Here is a 16,755-nt window from a genome sequence, read left to right as displayed (position 1 = left end):
AGTGTCTGCCCTGGGTTTGCTAGGGAGGCCTTGGGGGCGGCTCCTGCTGCCGGCCTGGGTCAGTGACTGAGCTCGATGGCCCATTGACTGACTTGGCACGAAGCAGGTTCCTGTGGCTCCCTTGACAGCAATAAAGCCCACGGAGACTGGACTGCCGCAGCCCCAAGTAACCAAGCCAGGATTCTGCCCTTAGAAGCAGCAGCCTTCCCCTGGCCAATCTTCTGGGCTACAACCCCCGGTGTCCCAGACCCCCCTGGCTGGGTCTGATGGAGATGGCAGCCCAGAATATTGGGGGGGGGGGTGCCAGGCTGGTATATAAGGTCTGGGCACAGAGGGACTCTGCAGCTCTGAGAAAGGAACCCATCTGCCTAAGTAGAGAAGGATTTGGATTCTAAGACCTGTTCGTGTAAGGAAGTTTATGGAAGAAAATCTCTCTTCCCGCTTCCCATCCCAGGAGAAGTCCTTCCACTTCCATAGAGGCTTTTTATTATTGGGGGGGGTGTCACGTGACTGATGAAGGGGCTGGGACACGCTCCTCCTGCAAACACACAAGATTACCTTGCCTTAGATCTACAATTGATACGCACCTCGAACACCCCTAGGAAGGTGAAAGTGGCTTTTCAGATTGGAAAGGTGGGAGCCTTTGGAGAAAATGCCGTAAATGATTGGGGTCTGTTACTAAATGTTTTAATCTAAGTGCAGCTGCAAAGAGAGAGGGCTGGATCTGCTGCTGCTCTGAAACTCATTCCAAACTCCTCCTCGGCTGGCCTTGGGGAGCCACATTCGCTCAGGCTCACTGCCCCCATCTGTAGTATGGAGATAATGATCCTGGCCTACCTTCCAGGGTCGTCGTAACTTGTACCACGAAGGTGTGGATGCAGGTGATGCGCTGGGCTGCGCAGGTGCCAAGTGGGTAGCAGTTGTTACAGGCCTGTGGGCATGGAGTGGGGCACTGCTTGCCCTTCCACTCTGGACTGATTTTTCTCCCCTGCATATCAACCCACATATGGAAATAATAAGGGCTATCCATCTCCGTGGCTTTGCCTTTCCAAAGAGGGAAATTCAGCCCCCCAGGATGTTGCCACGCTGTTTGGGCCAGAGTGCCTGCTCTGTGGCAAAGCCCCCCTCGAGGCCTGGCGCCTTCCTGCCAGACGCTGCCCCTTGGCACAAGGTCCTCAGCAGTCCTGGGCTGAGCCACAGAGCGGGCAAAGCACCTCCTCAGACTGGCACACCGGGAATGGAGCAGCCCCGTCCCCACAGAAGACAGCAGGCAGGTGTCCAAAGATGAGTGGTTTTGACCTGTTTTATTGGTTCAGGTTCCCAAAGCGGCAGCAGCTGCTGCCGCCGCCTTGTCCTGCCTTGCTGGTGATGCTGCCTGCTTGGTCCTGCCGTGAGCTGGCGGAGGGCAAACCAGGGCAGGCAGGCGCTCTGCCCTTCAGAGGGGGGGAGGCCAGAGGAGGGGCTGCTGGTGGAGCCCCTCAGGCAGCCACGGAGGTCGGCGGTGGGCCCTGCGGGGTCCTGTACTTCTCTACCACCTCTCTCAGGCCTTTGGAGAAGTGGAGGTCTGCGCCAATGGTCAGGTAGCCCTGCAAAGGAAGGAGAGAGAGGTGGGCAAAGTTGGGGCAGGATTGGAGCTTCGGCTGCTGCCACTTCCCAGGGGAGGGAAGACGCTGGAGCTCCTGGAAAGGGGAGGCGGAGGCGGTGACAGCAGCAGCACGGCCGCATCCTGCCAGAGAAGCTGGACTCTTGCTCTTTTTGCAAAAGGGGGCTCTAAAGTGCATGGCGGATAAAGGCTGTCGAGGACTGTGAGGCAGCTGGCTCGGCCTCTGTGGTTGGAAACAGTGAATGCTTCCGGAAGCCCCAAGAGGGGAGGGCTCAGATCCTTCTGCCTACCTTGTGGTAGGTGACCACTTCCTTCATGAAATCCATGCCTTCGGGGAGTGGGATCTGCACCCCCTTCTTGGTTCTCTCTGCAAGGAAAGGAAAGGAAAAGAAAAGGAAGAGTTGAGGCAAGAGTTATGGAGGAGAGGGCTCTTGGGGGCCACTAGCCGCTGCTGCAGGAATTTATGTATAGGTTGGGGGGGGCATTGCCCCTCCAGCAGATATGCACATGCAGCCCACTACCAAAACCAGCACCATCGCTTTTGTGATTTGTCCCCACAAAACACAGTTTCTTCCTATCTACTCAAAGGGCCTCTGCTTGTATCTGTGTACTGACTCACCGGCAAAACTTCAGAAATTCATCTAGACATGTGAGCTCAGCTACTCAGCAGCCCCTCTGCCTGAGTGATAATCCCTGGCATCCTGATACCTGAGTGCCAGACAGGTAGCCATGCCAGAAATAACAAACCCAGATCAAGACCAAAGGGTGGGATTGACTTGTCTGGGAAACAGGGAAATGTAAAGATCTCTTTTGTTACACTTGATGGGTGTTTGGTGGAGGACAAGGAGAACCATGGGGCAGGGTCCAGGATGCTCAGATTACTGCCACCAGACCTCCCCTTTTATGATGTAACCATGATGTATGAATGATGTAGTTTGGGGGGTGTAACATGGGGATTAAAAAGGTAAAGGGACCCCTGACCATTAGGTCCAGTCGTGGCCGACTCTGGGGTTGCGGCGCTCATCTCGCTTTATTGGCCGAGGGAGCCGGTGTACAGCTTCCGGGTCATGTGGCCAGCATGACGAAGCCGCTTCTGGCGAACCAGAGCAGCACACGAAAACGCCGTTTACCTTCCCGCTGGAGCGGTACCTATTTATCTACTTGCACTTTGATGTGCTTTTGAACTGCTAGGTTGGCAGGAGCAGGGACTGAGCAACAAGAGCTCACCCCGTTGCGGGGATTCCAACCGCAGACCTTCTGATCAGCAAGTCCTAGGCTCTGTGGTTTAACCCACAGCACCACCTGCGTCCCACAACATGGAGATTAGCAGCTAATAAAAGTTTGGGGGCTCTTTTGTTGGGGGCTTCCATCTCGTTCCACCTTGTGGCAGGTGGGAGTCCTGTCGCGACAGTCTTCAATCAAGACCAAGCTGACTGGCTGCTGTTTTGTTCTGGTATTCCTGGCTGGTGTCCTTGTTTTTTGTCTAAGGGAGCCCTCAGATTTCTCCAGTGTGCAATGGCTCTTCTCTGGGGGCAGCAATGCTTCTGAAATACCAGTTGAACCCAGGCAGCCAAGGAACCGTTACTGGCTTTGCGCTGAAGGACTGGCCTTTGAGATGTCTCTGGGCTCCCAGAGGCCCCTGTGGCCAAAAGTGACAGGGGGACTTGCCACCCAGCTGCAATTGGTGGGGGGGGCACAGAGTGACCACACTGATGCTGAGCATTGTGTGCCCCCCCCGCTCCCCCCCCCCGCTGCCCCAGAGAGGGAAGCTCTCGTTCTTGGCTGCGGTGGCCAGGCTGAGTCAGAAGTAGGTCCAGGGCCTCTACACAAGGACGTCTCTCCTTTTGCCAGGCGCAGAGGCGTGCGACGCCTCCAGGCCTCTTACCGTTGATGATGGGCATGATGGTCAGCTGCAGCAGAGTCTTCAGAGGCCCTTGCAGAGGGATCAGCTGGGGAGGGAGGGAAAGAGTGAGCCATAGAAGAATCGTGGGGTCAGAAGGGACCCCAAAGGTCCTCTAGCCCAACCCCTACAATGCAGAAATCGCCAGGTTCCTGACAGGTGGTCACCCAGCCTCTGCTTAAACAGCCCCAGTGGAGGAGAGCCAGCAGCCTCAGTTTCCCCTCTGGCTCTTCAGGATGGCAGGAGCAGGGAGCTCTTTCCAGGTGCTTTTGGGGGGAGACACAGGAAACGGAGCCCCTGCACTCCTGGGCACTCAGCAAGGCATGGGAGGCGACCCCCATTCTGAGCTGCAGCCCTGCCTTGCCTCTCCCAGGTCCCTCCCCAGCACTTACGGCCAGGGATTCCAGCGCTGACTGGTTGGAGTAGATCCGGAACCTGAACAAGGCAAAGAGAGAGGAAGAAGTGAGTGACAGCCGTCCGTACTGGGCCATGGCTGGCCCTTCTCCCCATCCTGCGACTCTTCCAGTACCTTCTCAGGTCCATCAGCACCTGCAAAGCTTTCTTGCGCAGAATCACCTTTGCGCTCAGCCGAGCTTCCTGGAAAGGAGACGAGGGGCAGGTCAGTTTCAAAGGAGCCCGACATCCTGCCTGGGAAGGGGGCGACTGCCACCCTTTGGCTTTCCAACAGAGACAGGAAGCAGCAGTTGGAGGCCAAGAACTGTCGCGGCCTCCTAGAAGAGCTCTTTGACCATGAACTGGGAGCTTCAGGGCCCTAATCCTATGACAACAGACCCTCCCCAACAGCACTGCTCCCAGTCCTTCCTCCCAGCCTTTGGGGCTCCAGAGTTACGCTCTTCTGCAGGCAAGAAGCTAGCTGTAGAAACAGCTGCAGGTGACTCAGGTGAACCACGCCACAAGGAGATGGAGGAGGAGGAGGAATCGTAGAATTGCCAAGTGGGAAGGAACCCCAGGGGCCATCTAGTCTAACACACAGAAATGCAAGAATTGCCGCTGCAGGAGGACAAGGGGTCACAGGAGAGTCAGCAGCTCCTTTGAGCTGGGGGGAAACACCCACGTGAGCAGGAGGGAATCTGGGGAGAAGAAGATCTGGCCTCACTCAGAGATGCCCTGAGGCTCCCTTGTGCCCTTGGCAAAGGGCTGTATCAGCAGACAACCACCCCTGGAAAAATCAATTTACTGTAATAGCTGCATTAGAAATTACAGCATTTTATGCCACCCAAGTCCTCAAAGAGTGAGGCAAGGAGGAAGGGCATAATAATTATAATTATAATTTATTTATTTATACCCCACCCATCTGACTGGGTTTCCCCAGAAGAATTGCACCCCCTTGTTCTGTGGTGCAAGAAGGAGAGGAAACGTCTCCTGGGTTTTATCTTGCTGCGACGGTGGTGGCCCGTTGCCCCAAACATCTCTGCCCTACACCCCACAGTCTGGTTTTTGTGCCCCCCCCCCAGGAGCTGTGTCCCTGGCGGGGGCCGGTTTCCCCAACCTCTGGCCTCGCCTGCACCACTCACCATGGTCATGCTGGAAAGCTGGACCAGGGGCTGATCCACGGGCGCCAAGAAGATGTTGAGGGTGGCTGTGACGGAAATGGACATCCCCGAGGCCTTGATGGCGCAGCTGGGCGGCAAGGAGACCCGCAGCCTCAGCATCAGAGGAGCATCCACCACGGAGGGGTTCTGGAGGAAAGAAGGAGGGACTCCGATGAGGAGAGCCTGCAGGATCAGGCCAAATCTAGCGCAGCATCTTCCTCTCACCAGAGCTGGACTGTTGCCTATGGGAAATCTGAAAGCAGGATTCGAACGCAAGAGCCCTCTGCCCCTCCTGGGATTCAGGAGCCATCTAGGTCCGTGGCCATCACTGCTTCCAGTGGGAGGGAGTTCCACAGTTTAGCTGTGCACTGCATGAAGAAGTGTCTGTATAGTTAAAGCTATGGTTTTCCCAGCAGTGATGTATGGAAGTGAGAGCTGGACCATCAAGAAGGCTGATCGCCAAAAAATGGATGCTTTTGAATTCTGGTGCTGGAGGAGACTCTTGAGAGTCCCATGGACTGCAAGAAGATCAAACTTCTCCCTTCTGAAGGAAATCAGCCCTGAGTGCTCATTGGAAGGACAGATCCTGAAGCTGAGGCTCCAAGACTTTGGCCGCCTCCTGAGAAGAGAAGACTCCCTGGAAAAGACCCTGATGTTGGGAAAGATGGAGGGCACAAGGAGAAGGGGACAACAGAGGACGAGATGGTGGGATAGTGTTCTTGAAGCTACCAGCATGAGTTTGACCAAACTGCGAGAGGCAGTGGAAGACAGGAGTGCCTGGCGTGCTTTGGTCCAGGGGGTCACGAAGAGTCGGACACGAGTAAATGACTAAACAACAGCAACAATTTCCTGGGGCGGAGCTGAGGGAGACTATCAGATCACACACAGAAAGAGATGGAAACCTCTGCTGTGCCCCTTTGCCCACAACTCAGCTTCTCTCCCAGAGCTCTGCTGCCACTCTGGTGGGCGAGAAGCATGGAGTCTGGATGAAGGAAGGAAGGAGCTGGCCCAGGGGAAGCTCCTTCCCTGCCGCCACCACTCACCATCATGACGATGCTCCCGAAAAACGTGGCTCTCAGCAGAACCTCCAAATCCTTTGGCACCTGGAACAAGAGTGACGCGTACCAGCAGGTCAGAGCAGCAGCTGTGGGCTCCCCGGCCTCTGCCCGCTTGGCGCAGCTTTTGACCATCTCTCCACCATCACCACCCCGGCCCCATGGCTTCTCTGCCCAACCAACCTTTTCGTCAGCAATCTCCATGCTCAGAACGCCAGCCTGGAAGTAGGAGAAGAGGGCGGAATCGAAGAAGTACTCAGAGACAGCCAGGTACACCATGCGCTCCGTCTCCAGCACGACAGGCTCCACGGCCAGATTGGGGAGGGTCTTGTTCTCGTCCCCCAAGTAGAAGAATTTGCCCTGGGGGGGGGGAGGGACAACCCTGGTCAGACCCAACTGCCAGGAGCCACCTGCTTGCAGCTCGCCCATGCCCCAAGCACGCCTGCCTGGGACCACAGGGTGGGTTTTGACTCCCCAGATATTCAACCCCTTGCCCGCATCTTGCTGCTCCTTCTGACGCAAACTGGAGACCTCCCCGTACCAAACCTCTAGGATTTAAATATTGGCAAAGGCTTCTTCCGGGAGTGCAGCCAGAGCGCATGTCAGTCCCCAGTTCCTTGGGCTCTGCCTACCATCAATAATAATAATAATAATAATAATAATAATAATAATAATAATATATTTATGCCATCTGGCCAAGTTTCTCCAGCCAATCGAGTGTTAAAAACAATACAGCATTAAATATAAAAAACTTCCCTAAACAGGGCTGCCTTCAGATGTCTTTTAAAGATAAGATAGCTGCTTATTTCCTTGACATCTGGTGGAAGGGTGTTCCACAGGGCGGGTGCCACTACCGAGAAGGCCCTCTGCCTGGTTCCCTGTAACCTCACTTCTTGCTGGGAGGGAACTGCCAGAAGGCCCTCAGCACTGGAACAATGGGGGTGGAGAACAAAGGCTCCTCCTGTCCCCCTCGGGCAGAGGTTGGGCACAACCTGTTCAGCTGCTCCACCCCACGTTTTCAGTCCTCTTCCCTGCCCGGGACCCCCACCCAAGTCCCGGTGTTCCCCAGCCCTGGGCTCTGCTGCAGGAGGCACCTCAAAATCCAGGTCCATGGTGTCAGACGTGACAACGGGATTCTTCAGCAGGGAGTAGTCTATCCCAATGTGGTCGTCCACCGGGTTCCGCACTGCAGGGCAGGGGGAGAGAGAGTGAGAGAGCGCAGCTGATGGCCACAGCGTCCCTTGCCTGCCTGCCTGAGCCACATGGCCATGTTCCACCTCCATGGTCAGAGTGAAGATGCCTCTGAACCCCAGTTGCTGGGAATTGTGTTTGAATCCTGCTTGCAGGTCTCCCACAGGCCTCTGGTCGGCCCCTGTAAGAACAGGCTGCTGGACTCGAAAATGTTCCAATTAACATTTGTAAAAAAAACCTGAAGCCTTTCTGTTAGGGATTGTAGGAAAAGACCTGCCAAGGAAACTGAAAAACATTTTCATGTATGCGACAATGGCGTCAAGAGTCTTAATAGCACAGGGATGGAAGAATGAAGAAATCCCGACTAAAGAACTGTGGCAAGAGAAACTGATGGACTATGTGGAATTCGCGAAACTGACATATACCGTATTTTTCGCTCTATAGGACGCACTTTTTCCCCTCCAAAAATGTGCGTCCTATGGAGTGAATGCAGGCTTTCGCTGAAGCCTGGAGAGCGAGAGGGGTTGGTGTGCACCGACCCCTCTCGCTCTCCAGGCTTCAGGCAGCTATCCGCAAGCCTTCAGAGCGCTCCGAAGGCTTCTGGATAGCAGCCTGCAGCCTGAACCCCGCTGCGCTCCCCGGGCTTCAAGCAGCTATCCGCAAGCCTGCAGATAGCAGCCTGTTCTGGTGGCTGGTGTCGGGGCAAGCTCGGGCTTCCCCTGTCCCAGCCCTGCGGCTATAAACAAAGGCGTGCGCAGCTTCTCCCGGCTGGAGAGGTTGCGCGTGGCTAAAGAGGAAGCCAAGACAGCCAGCATTGGCCTTCTCCTACGTCCCCCCACTATTGACCCTCGAGCTCAGGCAGGGAGCGGGGGCAGAGTGTGGGTCGCCTTGCCTTGCCTTCCTCACCTGGGACCGTGTCCAGCAGAGAGTTGATCAGCACGAGCCCCGCGTGGTTCAGCACCGGGCAGATCTGAAAGCGAGAAAGGGAATGGGGGAGTCTGCGGGGCGCAGGAAGCAACAGCCCCCAGTGCAACGCAGAGGGAAGGGAGGGTCTCTCCCACTCTCCTCTTTGGGACCTCTTCCTGCCCCCTGTCGGCCAGAGGGGCTGCCAAAGGTCCCCTGCCCCACCTACCTCTGGCTTGGTGGTTCTTACCTGCTGGTTGAGAAGGTAGCGCATCCCCGTGGTGAGGAAAGTGCCAAGGAATTCATACACCTTTCTGGAGAGAACGCAAAAGCATGAGAGTGGAGCCCAGAAGGGATAAAAATCAATGGTTTTCTTTTTTAAAAAAAATTCTATTTAAATCGGAAATATTTATAATAAAATGCTTTTGGAGGAAAAATCTTTCTAAAGATAGTTTTCTATTGAAGTTACATTATAGTCCAAAGGCTATTCATCAGGAAATAAGGATTTAAGTTTTTCATGTGTGCTAAAACTCAGTCTAAGTTGTTTGTTTGTTTTTAATTGTTTAACCACATCAGTTAACAAACATGGATACGTACGCTATAATGTTTTTGTGTTAAATAGTTTAAATTGTTATTAAGGAAATGATTGTTTTTCTCCTTCCGATAAAGTACAGCAGAAAAGTTGTCCAAATATAAACAATAATTTCATAATTACCTGTCTTTGTATTTCTAATAGTATAACCAAATCAGTAATTTTTGATATAACTGTAAAAACTACTCTGAAAATGTATTATTCCAAAAATGAAACCTTCATCTGGTTGTAAATATTAAGATTATACAAACAAGAATGAGTCTTTCTGTAAATAAATAAATAAGATTAATTATAATTATAATTATTATAATAAATTGAGTCTTACTGACTAGTGATTTAAATTGATTTGATTTAAATCAAATCCACCTTGGTGGAGCCCCTTGATCCTTTCTAAGGGGAAGTCCCAGAATGCCCCTCCCTGTCACAGGATCTCCTAACACAAGGCTTTCTGGACCTTCAAGAATGCTGAATGTCGGAAGACTCAGGACAGATGAGAGAAAGTCCTTCTTCACGCAGCACATAGTTAAACTGTGGAACTCCCTCCCACAGTAGGTGGCCACCACCCTAGAAGCCTTAAAAGAAGATAATGAAGAGCTATCGACGGCTGCTAGCCAGGACGGCTGTGCTCTGCCTCCCCCTGGAAACCACAGGAAGGGGGAGAGTTGCTCTTGTGGTCAGATCCTGCTTACTGGTTTCCCATTGAGGCATCTGCTTGGCCACTGTGAGAACAGGATGCTGGATTAGACGAGCCATGGGCCTGATCCAGCCGGCTCTTCTTATCTATTCTGCCCAGTGGGAATGAGCCACCCTAACTCCTTGCTGGACCTTCCAGCCACTGCCCTGCCCCCAAAGCATCCTCAGCCACCATGGGCTCCTCTATTGCTGCTACGGGCTCCCCGCCGCCCCCGCCCCTTCCAACCATGCCGCTGTGATGCCAACTTAGTTGCCAGCCTGGTCCCTGAAGCAGCTTGCCACCTCTCTCAGCCCTGCTCAGAGGCGCCCCTGGGGACTCGCTCCCCCAAAGCGCCAGGGGCCAACTGGAGGCAGGCGTACCTGAGCGTGCCACTGAATCCGGCATGCATGCGGCCGATGGAGGCGTTGCAGCTGAAGTTGGAGATCTTGAGGCGGCCGCTGTTGTCCTTGGAGAGCTCCAGCAAAGTGTGGATGTGGACCCCCTCTGCCGAAGTGTTAATGGAGCCGATGTCATAGCTGGGGTGGAAAGGGTTAAAAGTAGGCATGGGGGTGGGAAGGCTGACTCTCCAGGCGTCCCACAGGAGGCCAACCCCCAAGTTGTAGTATTTTGCTGGAAGCCGCCCAGAGTGGCTGGGGCATAAAGAACTGAATGATGATATGATGAGGCCAGCAGCCCCACAATTCAGCCACAAAGGGAACCCACCACAGGGCACTTGGAAGCCCAGGCCCAGCTTTCAATGCCAGGATCAGGCCAGGGTCTCAGCAGAGAGAGTGCTGAGGACCAGGCTGGGAGGGCACAATTGGCCCATTAGACCAGGCACCCCCAACCTGCGGCCCTTCTGATGTTTTGGCCTCCAACTCCCATGATCCCTAGCTAAGAGGACCAGTCGTCAGGGATGATGGGAACTGTAGTCCAAAACATCTGGAGGGCCGAAGGTTGAGGATGCCTGCATTAGACAGAGGTTTCGGTGGGAGATTGCAGTCAAATATAATAATGCATAAATACTAAAAAAATTCCTTCCTGTAGCACCTTAAAGACCAACTAAGTTAGTTCTTGGTATAAGCTTTCGTGTGCATGCACACTTCTTCAGATACACTGAAACAGAAGTTACCAGATCCTTCTATATAAATACTAGCATAAATCCTTCTATATAAATACTAGCATAAATACTAGTTAGTGCATGAAGGGGTTAAGACTACAGAGTCCTTTTCCTAGACTCAGCTAGGTCACGCCTCCTCTTCTCTGAAGAGGGAGGAAGTTAAGCCTTCTCTTCCTGTTCCCTCTCTCTCTGTGCCATATAACTGATCAAGGAAGATGTGCCTAAGCAAACTCCAAGCTTAGAGCCCATGCGTTTGAAGCGATCTTTCTGCATTTTCTACCCAACAGTATTCTGCCTGTGCTCTCTTTGCCGCTGCTTGGATAAATGCATTAATCCGACTTTTGGAACATTTTGTAAGTAAAGCATTTTAAAGTTACTTAACAGTGTGTGGTCTGTTCATTGCAAAGGGGTAGAAAGAGAGGGGTGCTTTGCAAACAGACTAAACGAGATATGCAAGCAGCTTATATTCCTCTCGCTTCACTGAGGTGCTTGACTTTGTGAGTTTAAACTCTGCAACTGATCTTAGCCCCACACTTTGATTCCAGGCCCCCACTCAATTCTTTTGTGATTTACCCCACACATGTGGGTCACAGGGATTCATATTTGCCCCATTCCCATGCATGATACATGCTATCCAGGCAGACTCATCAAACTGTAGAGCTGCAAGGCCAGCTAGTCCAACGCTTTCAATGCATGAATCCCAGTTAACAAGAGGTCTTGCCACTTCAGGGCTCACAGCTCCCTTGCAAGGACCCTCTGCCTGTGGTGGGAAGGAGCTGGCTCCCTGGGGGCTTAAGTAATAATTTATTATTTATACCCCGCGCACTCTGGGCGGCCTCCAACAAAGTATTAAAATACAGTAGTCTGTTAAACATTAAAAGCTTCCTTAAAGAGGGCTGCCTTTAGATGTCTTCTAAAAGTCTGGTAGTTGTTCTTCTCTTTGACATTTGGTGGGAGGGCGTTCCACAGGGCGGGTGCCACCACCGAGAAGGCCCTCTGCCTGGTTCCTTGTAACCTCGCTTCTCGCAGGGAGGGAACCGCCAGAAGGCCCTCGGCGCTGGACCTCAGTGTCCGGGCAGAACTTCAGGTATCCTTGACCGAGGCTTAGTTACCCCCCTCCCCAAGCCGGCCTCCTCCAAGGCTCCCTGTTTGGGCTGGTGCCAGAGCCTGGGCTGGTGTGAGAGTAGAATGCGAGTGACTCACAAGAACCAGTAGAGCAGCTGGCGGCGGAAGCGCAGGCTGATGGACCCGTTGTTGATGTTGAAGGCCAGGTGTTGCTTGGGCTCAAAGCGCAGGTCGGAGGCGGACAGGTGGAGATGGGTCACTCTCACCCTGTGGGGAGAGCAAGAGATGCAGCCTAGTACTGAATTGCAGAGTTACAGCCTGCAACTAAACTATGGAACTCCCTTCCACAGGAGGCGGCCATCAACTCAGGGTGGGTGATTGGTCCCTGGCCAAGCACAGCATCTTCTAAGCTAGGAAGCAAAGCCCCTGTGGGGCAGCCCCCCCCCAAATAAACTCACTTGCTGATGTTGTAGTGGAACTGGCCCTCCTTGCCGTGGAAATCAGCGATGGTGATGTTCTCCAGCTCCTGTTCCACAAAGCGGAGCCCCTCCTGCTTCACTGCAAAAGCCCCCAGAGGGGTGTCACCGCCAGCTGCTCCCCTCACAAACCCAGGAGGGGGGTCAAGCAGCCACCCACATCCCTTGGGAGCAGGAGGTGCCGGCAAAGAGACCCACCAAGTCCCCTTTGGCAGGCAGAACAGGGCAGGACCCAAAGGCCAGAGGGGTCCTTGGCAGGAGCAGTGCTGAGGACCAGGCAGGTACCCCAAAGAGAACCGCTTTGCAGGATCCCCTCCCCTTGCCCCCCGCCTCCTTACCCAGGTCCAAGCCCTTGGCTGTCATCCTGATCTTGAAGCCTGGAGTGGCAGCGGCAGCCGCTGTGCCCAAGAAGGGCAGCAGGAGGAGGAAGAGGAGAAGAGAGTTGCACAGGACCATGGTGGCACTTGCCCTGCAAGAGGTGGCGGAGGAGAGCAAGTCGTTGGCCCTAGAACATAGCTCATGCAGGAGCATATCGTTAAACTGTGGAACTCCCTCCCACAGGACTGGATAAAACCGATTTTCTTACAACACGATTCAAGAAAGCTCTATGTGCTTTAACCATTTCATACAACAAATAAATTGTAGATTCTGGGGCTACATTTTGTCTTTGATGCCTGCCAAGCAAAACTACTGTTGTGACCTTCAAGGTCTAAAACATCAGTATCCATTCCCTTGTGCTCAAATCCCACTTGTGGGTTTCGCATTGGGTACTGTGAGGACAGGGGGCTGGACTAGATGGGCCCTCTTTGGCCTGATCCAGCTGCAGGTCCGTGGGCAGCAGCTCCCTCTCCTTCCCCGCCCCCCTCCCTGGCAAGCGATGTGTGCCAGGGGCTGCGCGGGACACAGAAGTGGCACCAGTCCCTCCCACAGTGCTGAGGGCCAGTGATTTGATGGGCACTTGGCCATCACTGCGCACAGTCCTCTGAGGAAACCCTCCTCCACATTACAGGCAGAGCAACAGAAACCTCAGCTCCTCAGCGCTGGGGGGGGGGGGGGCAGGGGGGATCTTGATGCAACTGGCTCTGTGCCAGGCTAAGACTGGGCTAAGACTGAGAACTTCCTGGGCCCAATTCAAGGTGCTCAGCTGGAAGTGAAAGTCCCTGAATGACCTGGGGCCCCAATTCCCCAGAGAACGCCGCCTCCCGCACCCACCTGCCCAGGCACTGTGATCCTCAGCTGGGACTCTTGGGGGGGGGGGTCTCCATGCTAAACTGCGGGTGGGGCCTGTGGGAAAGAGCCTTTTTGGCGGGGGCTCTGTGCCAGTCAAATGACCTCCCCACTGAAGTGTTTCTCCTCCCAACCTTATCTTCTTTTAGGTGCCTGATTTAAAAAATAACTTTTTTTCTCATGTTCTTAAAGGCTAGTGTGTGGATGATGTTCTTCATGGGGCATGGTAATTTGAATGTTTCTATGTCTTTATGTGATCTATGGGCTACTTTTAAAATGAGGCTGCACTTTAAATTGCATTTTAACCTGTATTTTAAATTGGGTCTCCCCCCCCCCCATTATGTTTTTAACTGTAATTTTTACTGCTGTTAGCTGCCCTGAGCCCGGCTCTGGCCGGGGAGGGCAGGGTATAAATAAAATTTATTATTATTATTGCACATTACACTTTTACAGGATTTATTTTTTGAAATCGTTTACCGTATTTTTCCATGTATAACACGACCCCTATTTTGGGGGACCCAAATTTATGAAAATGGGGGAAGATGACCCCTACGTATAAGACGACCCCCATTTTTTAACATTATTTTAGAGTAAAAAAAACCTAGTCTTATACACAGAAAAGGACAGTATTTATTGAATGTATCTCCTTCCTTGAAGAGGTCAGATAGCCGTCTGTCCTGGCGGCTTCAGCTGAGATTCCTGCATTGCAGGGGGTTGGACTGGATGACCCTGGGGGGTCCCTTCTGACTCTACCATTCTAGGGGTTTTGTCTCCCACTCTTCCTCTAGGAGAAGCCTTGTTTTTGCAACAATTTTTCGGGAAGTGCTGGAGGGACACCAGTCACTCCAGAAGTGAAGAAAGACCCAAAGCTCCTTTTGCCCAAAGTGCCCGTCCGATGGGCCACGCTGAGAGGGCTGGAGAAGACAGGCCTTTGGGTCAGAGCTGGTGGGCATTTTCTTCAGAGCACGGCTTGCGTGGTTTCAGATGGTCACACTCCTGCATTGCAGAGGGTTGGACTACACGACCTTTGGGGTCCCCTCCAATGTCACAGTTCTAAAATTCTAAGCTTTTTAAAGACTGACAGGAGGCCGGACCCAGTTCATGGGGGGAGGATCAGAGGGGTCCTTGCTGGGAAGGAAGAAGGATCCTCTCTTGACCTCAGCGGGAGCTTCTAGGCGGGACCCCACCAAGCGCAGCTTTCTCTTCTAAGGAAAAGGGAGGCTCCTCCTCCAGCAGCTGCTATCCCTGAGCGCTCAGCAGAGCCTCCATGTTCAGAGGCAGTTATCCACTAAGTTCCACAGGACGGGCAATACGCACCAGGGACGCGAACGTCTGGACAACGGGACTGTGGAGATCTGGCCGCTGGCCCAGAGGGCTCTGCGAGGGAGGGGGGAGTCCAGCCTGCGGACTCTTTCTTATGCTTGTCCTTTGTGTGTGTGGCGGGGGGGGGGGGGGTCTGGCGAGCTGCTGGAAGATCAGGAGTTTGAGGTCAGGCTGGGGCCAGAGTTTTCCAGCGGCTCCCTTCGGGCTCGCTTCTCCTCCACTTGGGCGCAGCCCCGCCGGCCGCTCGCTGCCCACTGCGCGGGAGCGGGACTGGGGGTTAGGGGGTGATACAGCCCCCCAAGAAAGAGGAGCTCCACCGGGCAGTCCCGGGGATGAGGGGCAGCTCTCTCCAGCAGCCCCCTGAGCTTCCCCCACCCCACCTCGGGCTGCCTGGTCCCTGAGCCGGAGCACCCCCCTTCTCCAAGCCAGACCCGGACCCGGGGGCGCAGACGAGCCTGGCCCTTGCCCCCTACCCAGCCCCTCGCAACTGCCCCCGTCCCCGGGGCGCTGTGGGTGGGATGCCATGCTCCCGCACCCCTCGACGCCCCCCCCTCTCCATGCCCCCTGGTGGGAAGGGGCCTCTGCAAACGCGCCGCCGCCGCCTCCTTCCCCCCATCGCGGGCAGGTCTGGGCCGGTCGTGCCCGCTGCAGACGCCCGGAGGCTCCTCGCCAGACGCGCATCACGAGCCCCGGCTCCGCGCTTCCCCTTTTCAGCAGCTTGGCGGGAGACGCCGCGCTTTGTCTCTTCCTCGCGGGGAAGGGAAGGCTCTCCCCCTCACACGCGTGTTGCCCGCGACCGTGTGAAGGCGGCGGCGGGGACCCAACGCTCCTTTCTCCCCCGCCCCCTCCCGCTGCAGATATCTCGTGACTTGCGGACGAAGCCCGCTAACTCCCCTCCGTCCCCCCGAAGCCCTGGCCAAGCCAGCAGCCTCCCGGCGCATCACCGCGCGCGCGCGCGCGCAACGGAGAGAGGGGAGATGGTCGCTTCCCAGCCGATGCTTCCACCCCCCGCAACCGGAATCCCGGCGGAAAACGGAGAGGGGAGCTTGCTTGCAGGGCCAGGTGGGGCTGGGGGTCCTCGCCTGCCCCCCACCCAACGAGGGGTTCCCCGGGAGGCTGGCGAAGGAGGGTCCTGCAAGCGGGGGAAGCGATCCCCCTCTCCAGCCCTTCTCTGCAAACCGGGAGAGCGGCACCTCCTCCCCGCGCGGCGCCGCGCACTTGCCGGCTGCGCTGGTCCCTCGGCGGCGTCTGCTCCGGCCTCTCCTCGCCCCGCGTCCCGTCTTGCCCGCCTGCGCGCCCGCCCGGCGCCTTTATACTCCCTCCTGGCGCTTCCTCGCCCGCCCCAGCGGAGGAGGGGACAGCCCGGGCGGGAGAGGCGAGGCCACTCGGGGCAGGGAGGCAGGCAGGCAGGCAGGCGAGGGAACGGGGCGCAGTTGCTCCGGGGTTGGCGCCCCGGGGTGTGCAGAACAGGAGCCTCGCTGCGCGCATCCTCGCCGCGCCCCGAGGAGCTGGCCTGGAGGCTCTCCGGACGGCGCCTGCTTCCAGGTAGCTCCCATGGCGCCCCGAATGAGCTGGGAGGCCAGCGTTGTCAGCTCTGGCCGGCAGCAGCTCTCAGTCCCAGAAGGGTCTCCTTTCCACCCCCTGGCCCTCCTGCCAGCTTGAGCTGGAGCTGAGCAATCACCTTCTTGCCCCTTCCCTGCCCAAAGCGCCTTGGGGGTTTCTCTGACTGGGTTATCTTCACAACAACCCTGTAGGCTGGGTCAGCCTGAGCCAACGTCGCCCCCGGAGCAGGGAACCGGCCCTTGCTCTGCCCCACCCCGAGGCTCCATCAGGAAATAAATAAACCAGATTTGCTGTGTGAAAAATGAGTAACTTTTTGCATTCCTATCCCAACTTTTTCTTCAAGGCAGTCTACATGATTCTTCTTCCCCTCCTCATTCAGTCCTCACAACAGCCCTGTGAGGTAGGTTAGGCTGAGAGGCAGTGGCTGGCCAGTGAGCTTCATGGCCGAGGGTGGATTTGAACCCAGGTTTCTTCCAGGACCTAATCCGGGTCTCACTTTTGATGCCCGGAG

General features: G+C 55.1%; 1 protein-coding gene across 1 annotated transcript; it reads right to left on the bottom strand.

Moving 5' to 3' along the window:
• Positions 1–1,277: 1,277 nt before the first annotated feature.
• PLTP (phospholipid transfer protein) lies at positions 1,278–16,184 on the bottom strand. Its single transcript, XM_081011231.1, has 16 exons — positions 15,904–16,184; positions 12,470–12,600; positions 12,114–12,213; positions 11,794–11,922; positions 9,851–10,006; positions 8,456–8,519; positions 8,209–8,272; positions 7,206–7,297; positions 6,295–6,471; positions 6,100–6,159; positions 5,039–5,203; positions 4,033–4,100; positions 3,896–3,938; positions 3,489–3,552; positions 1,894–1,970; positions 1,278–1,586 (listed from the first exon to the last, which is right to left on the bottom strand). The coding sequence occupies exons 1-16, from the start codon at positions 16,167–16,169 to the stop codon at positions 1,479–1,481; spliced, it is 1,764 nt and encodes a 587-aa protein (XP_080867357.1). The 5' UTR covers positions 16,170–16,184; the 3' UTR covers positions 1,278–1,478.
• Between the last annotated feature and the right edge of the window lie 571 nt (positions 16,185–16,755).

The sequence above is a fragment of the Podarcis pityusensis genome (assembly GCF_964106645.2).
Source record: "Podarcis pityusensis genome assembly, chromosome: 6".
NCBI classification, from domain to species: Eukaryota; Metazoa; Chordata; class Lepidosauria; order Squamata; family Lacertidae; genus Podarcis; species Podarcis pityusensis.
The sequence above is the reverse complement of the archived record's forward strand: the minus strand, read 5'-3'. Positions and strand labels throughout refer to the sequence as shown.

Bases quoted from the DNA above. Each gene is read 5' to 3' on its own strand.
- PLTP (XM_081011231.1), bottom strand. From the start codon at position 16,169: ATGCGCGCAGCGAGGCTCCTGTTCTGCACACCCCGGGGCGCCAACCCC. The intron at 11,923-12,113 runs GTGAGTTTATTT...CTCTCCCCACAG, and splicing joins TTCCACTACAACATCAGCAA to GGTGAGAGTGACCCATCTCC. The intron at 6,472-7,205 runs GTGCCTCCTGCA...CCCCCCCCCCAG, and splicing joins CCATGGACCTGGATTTTGAG to GGCAAATTCTTCTACTTGGG.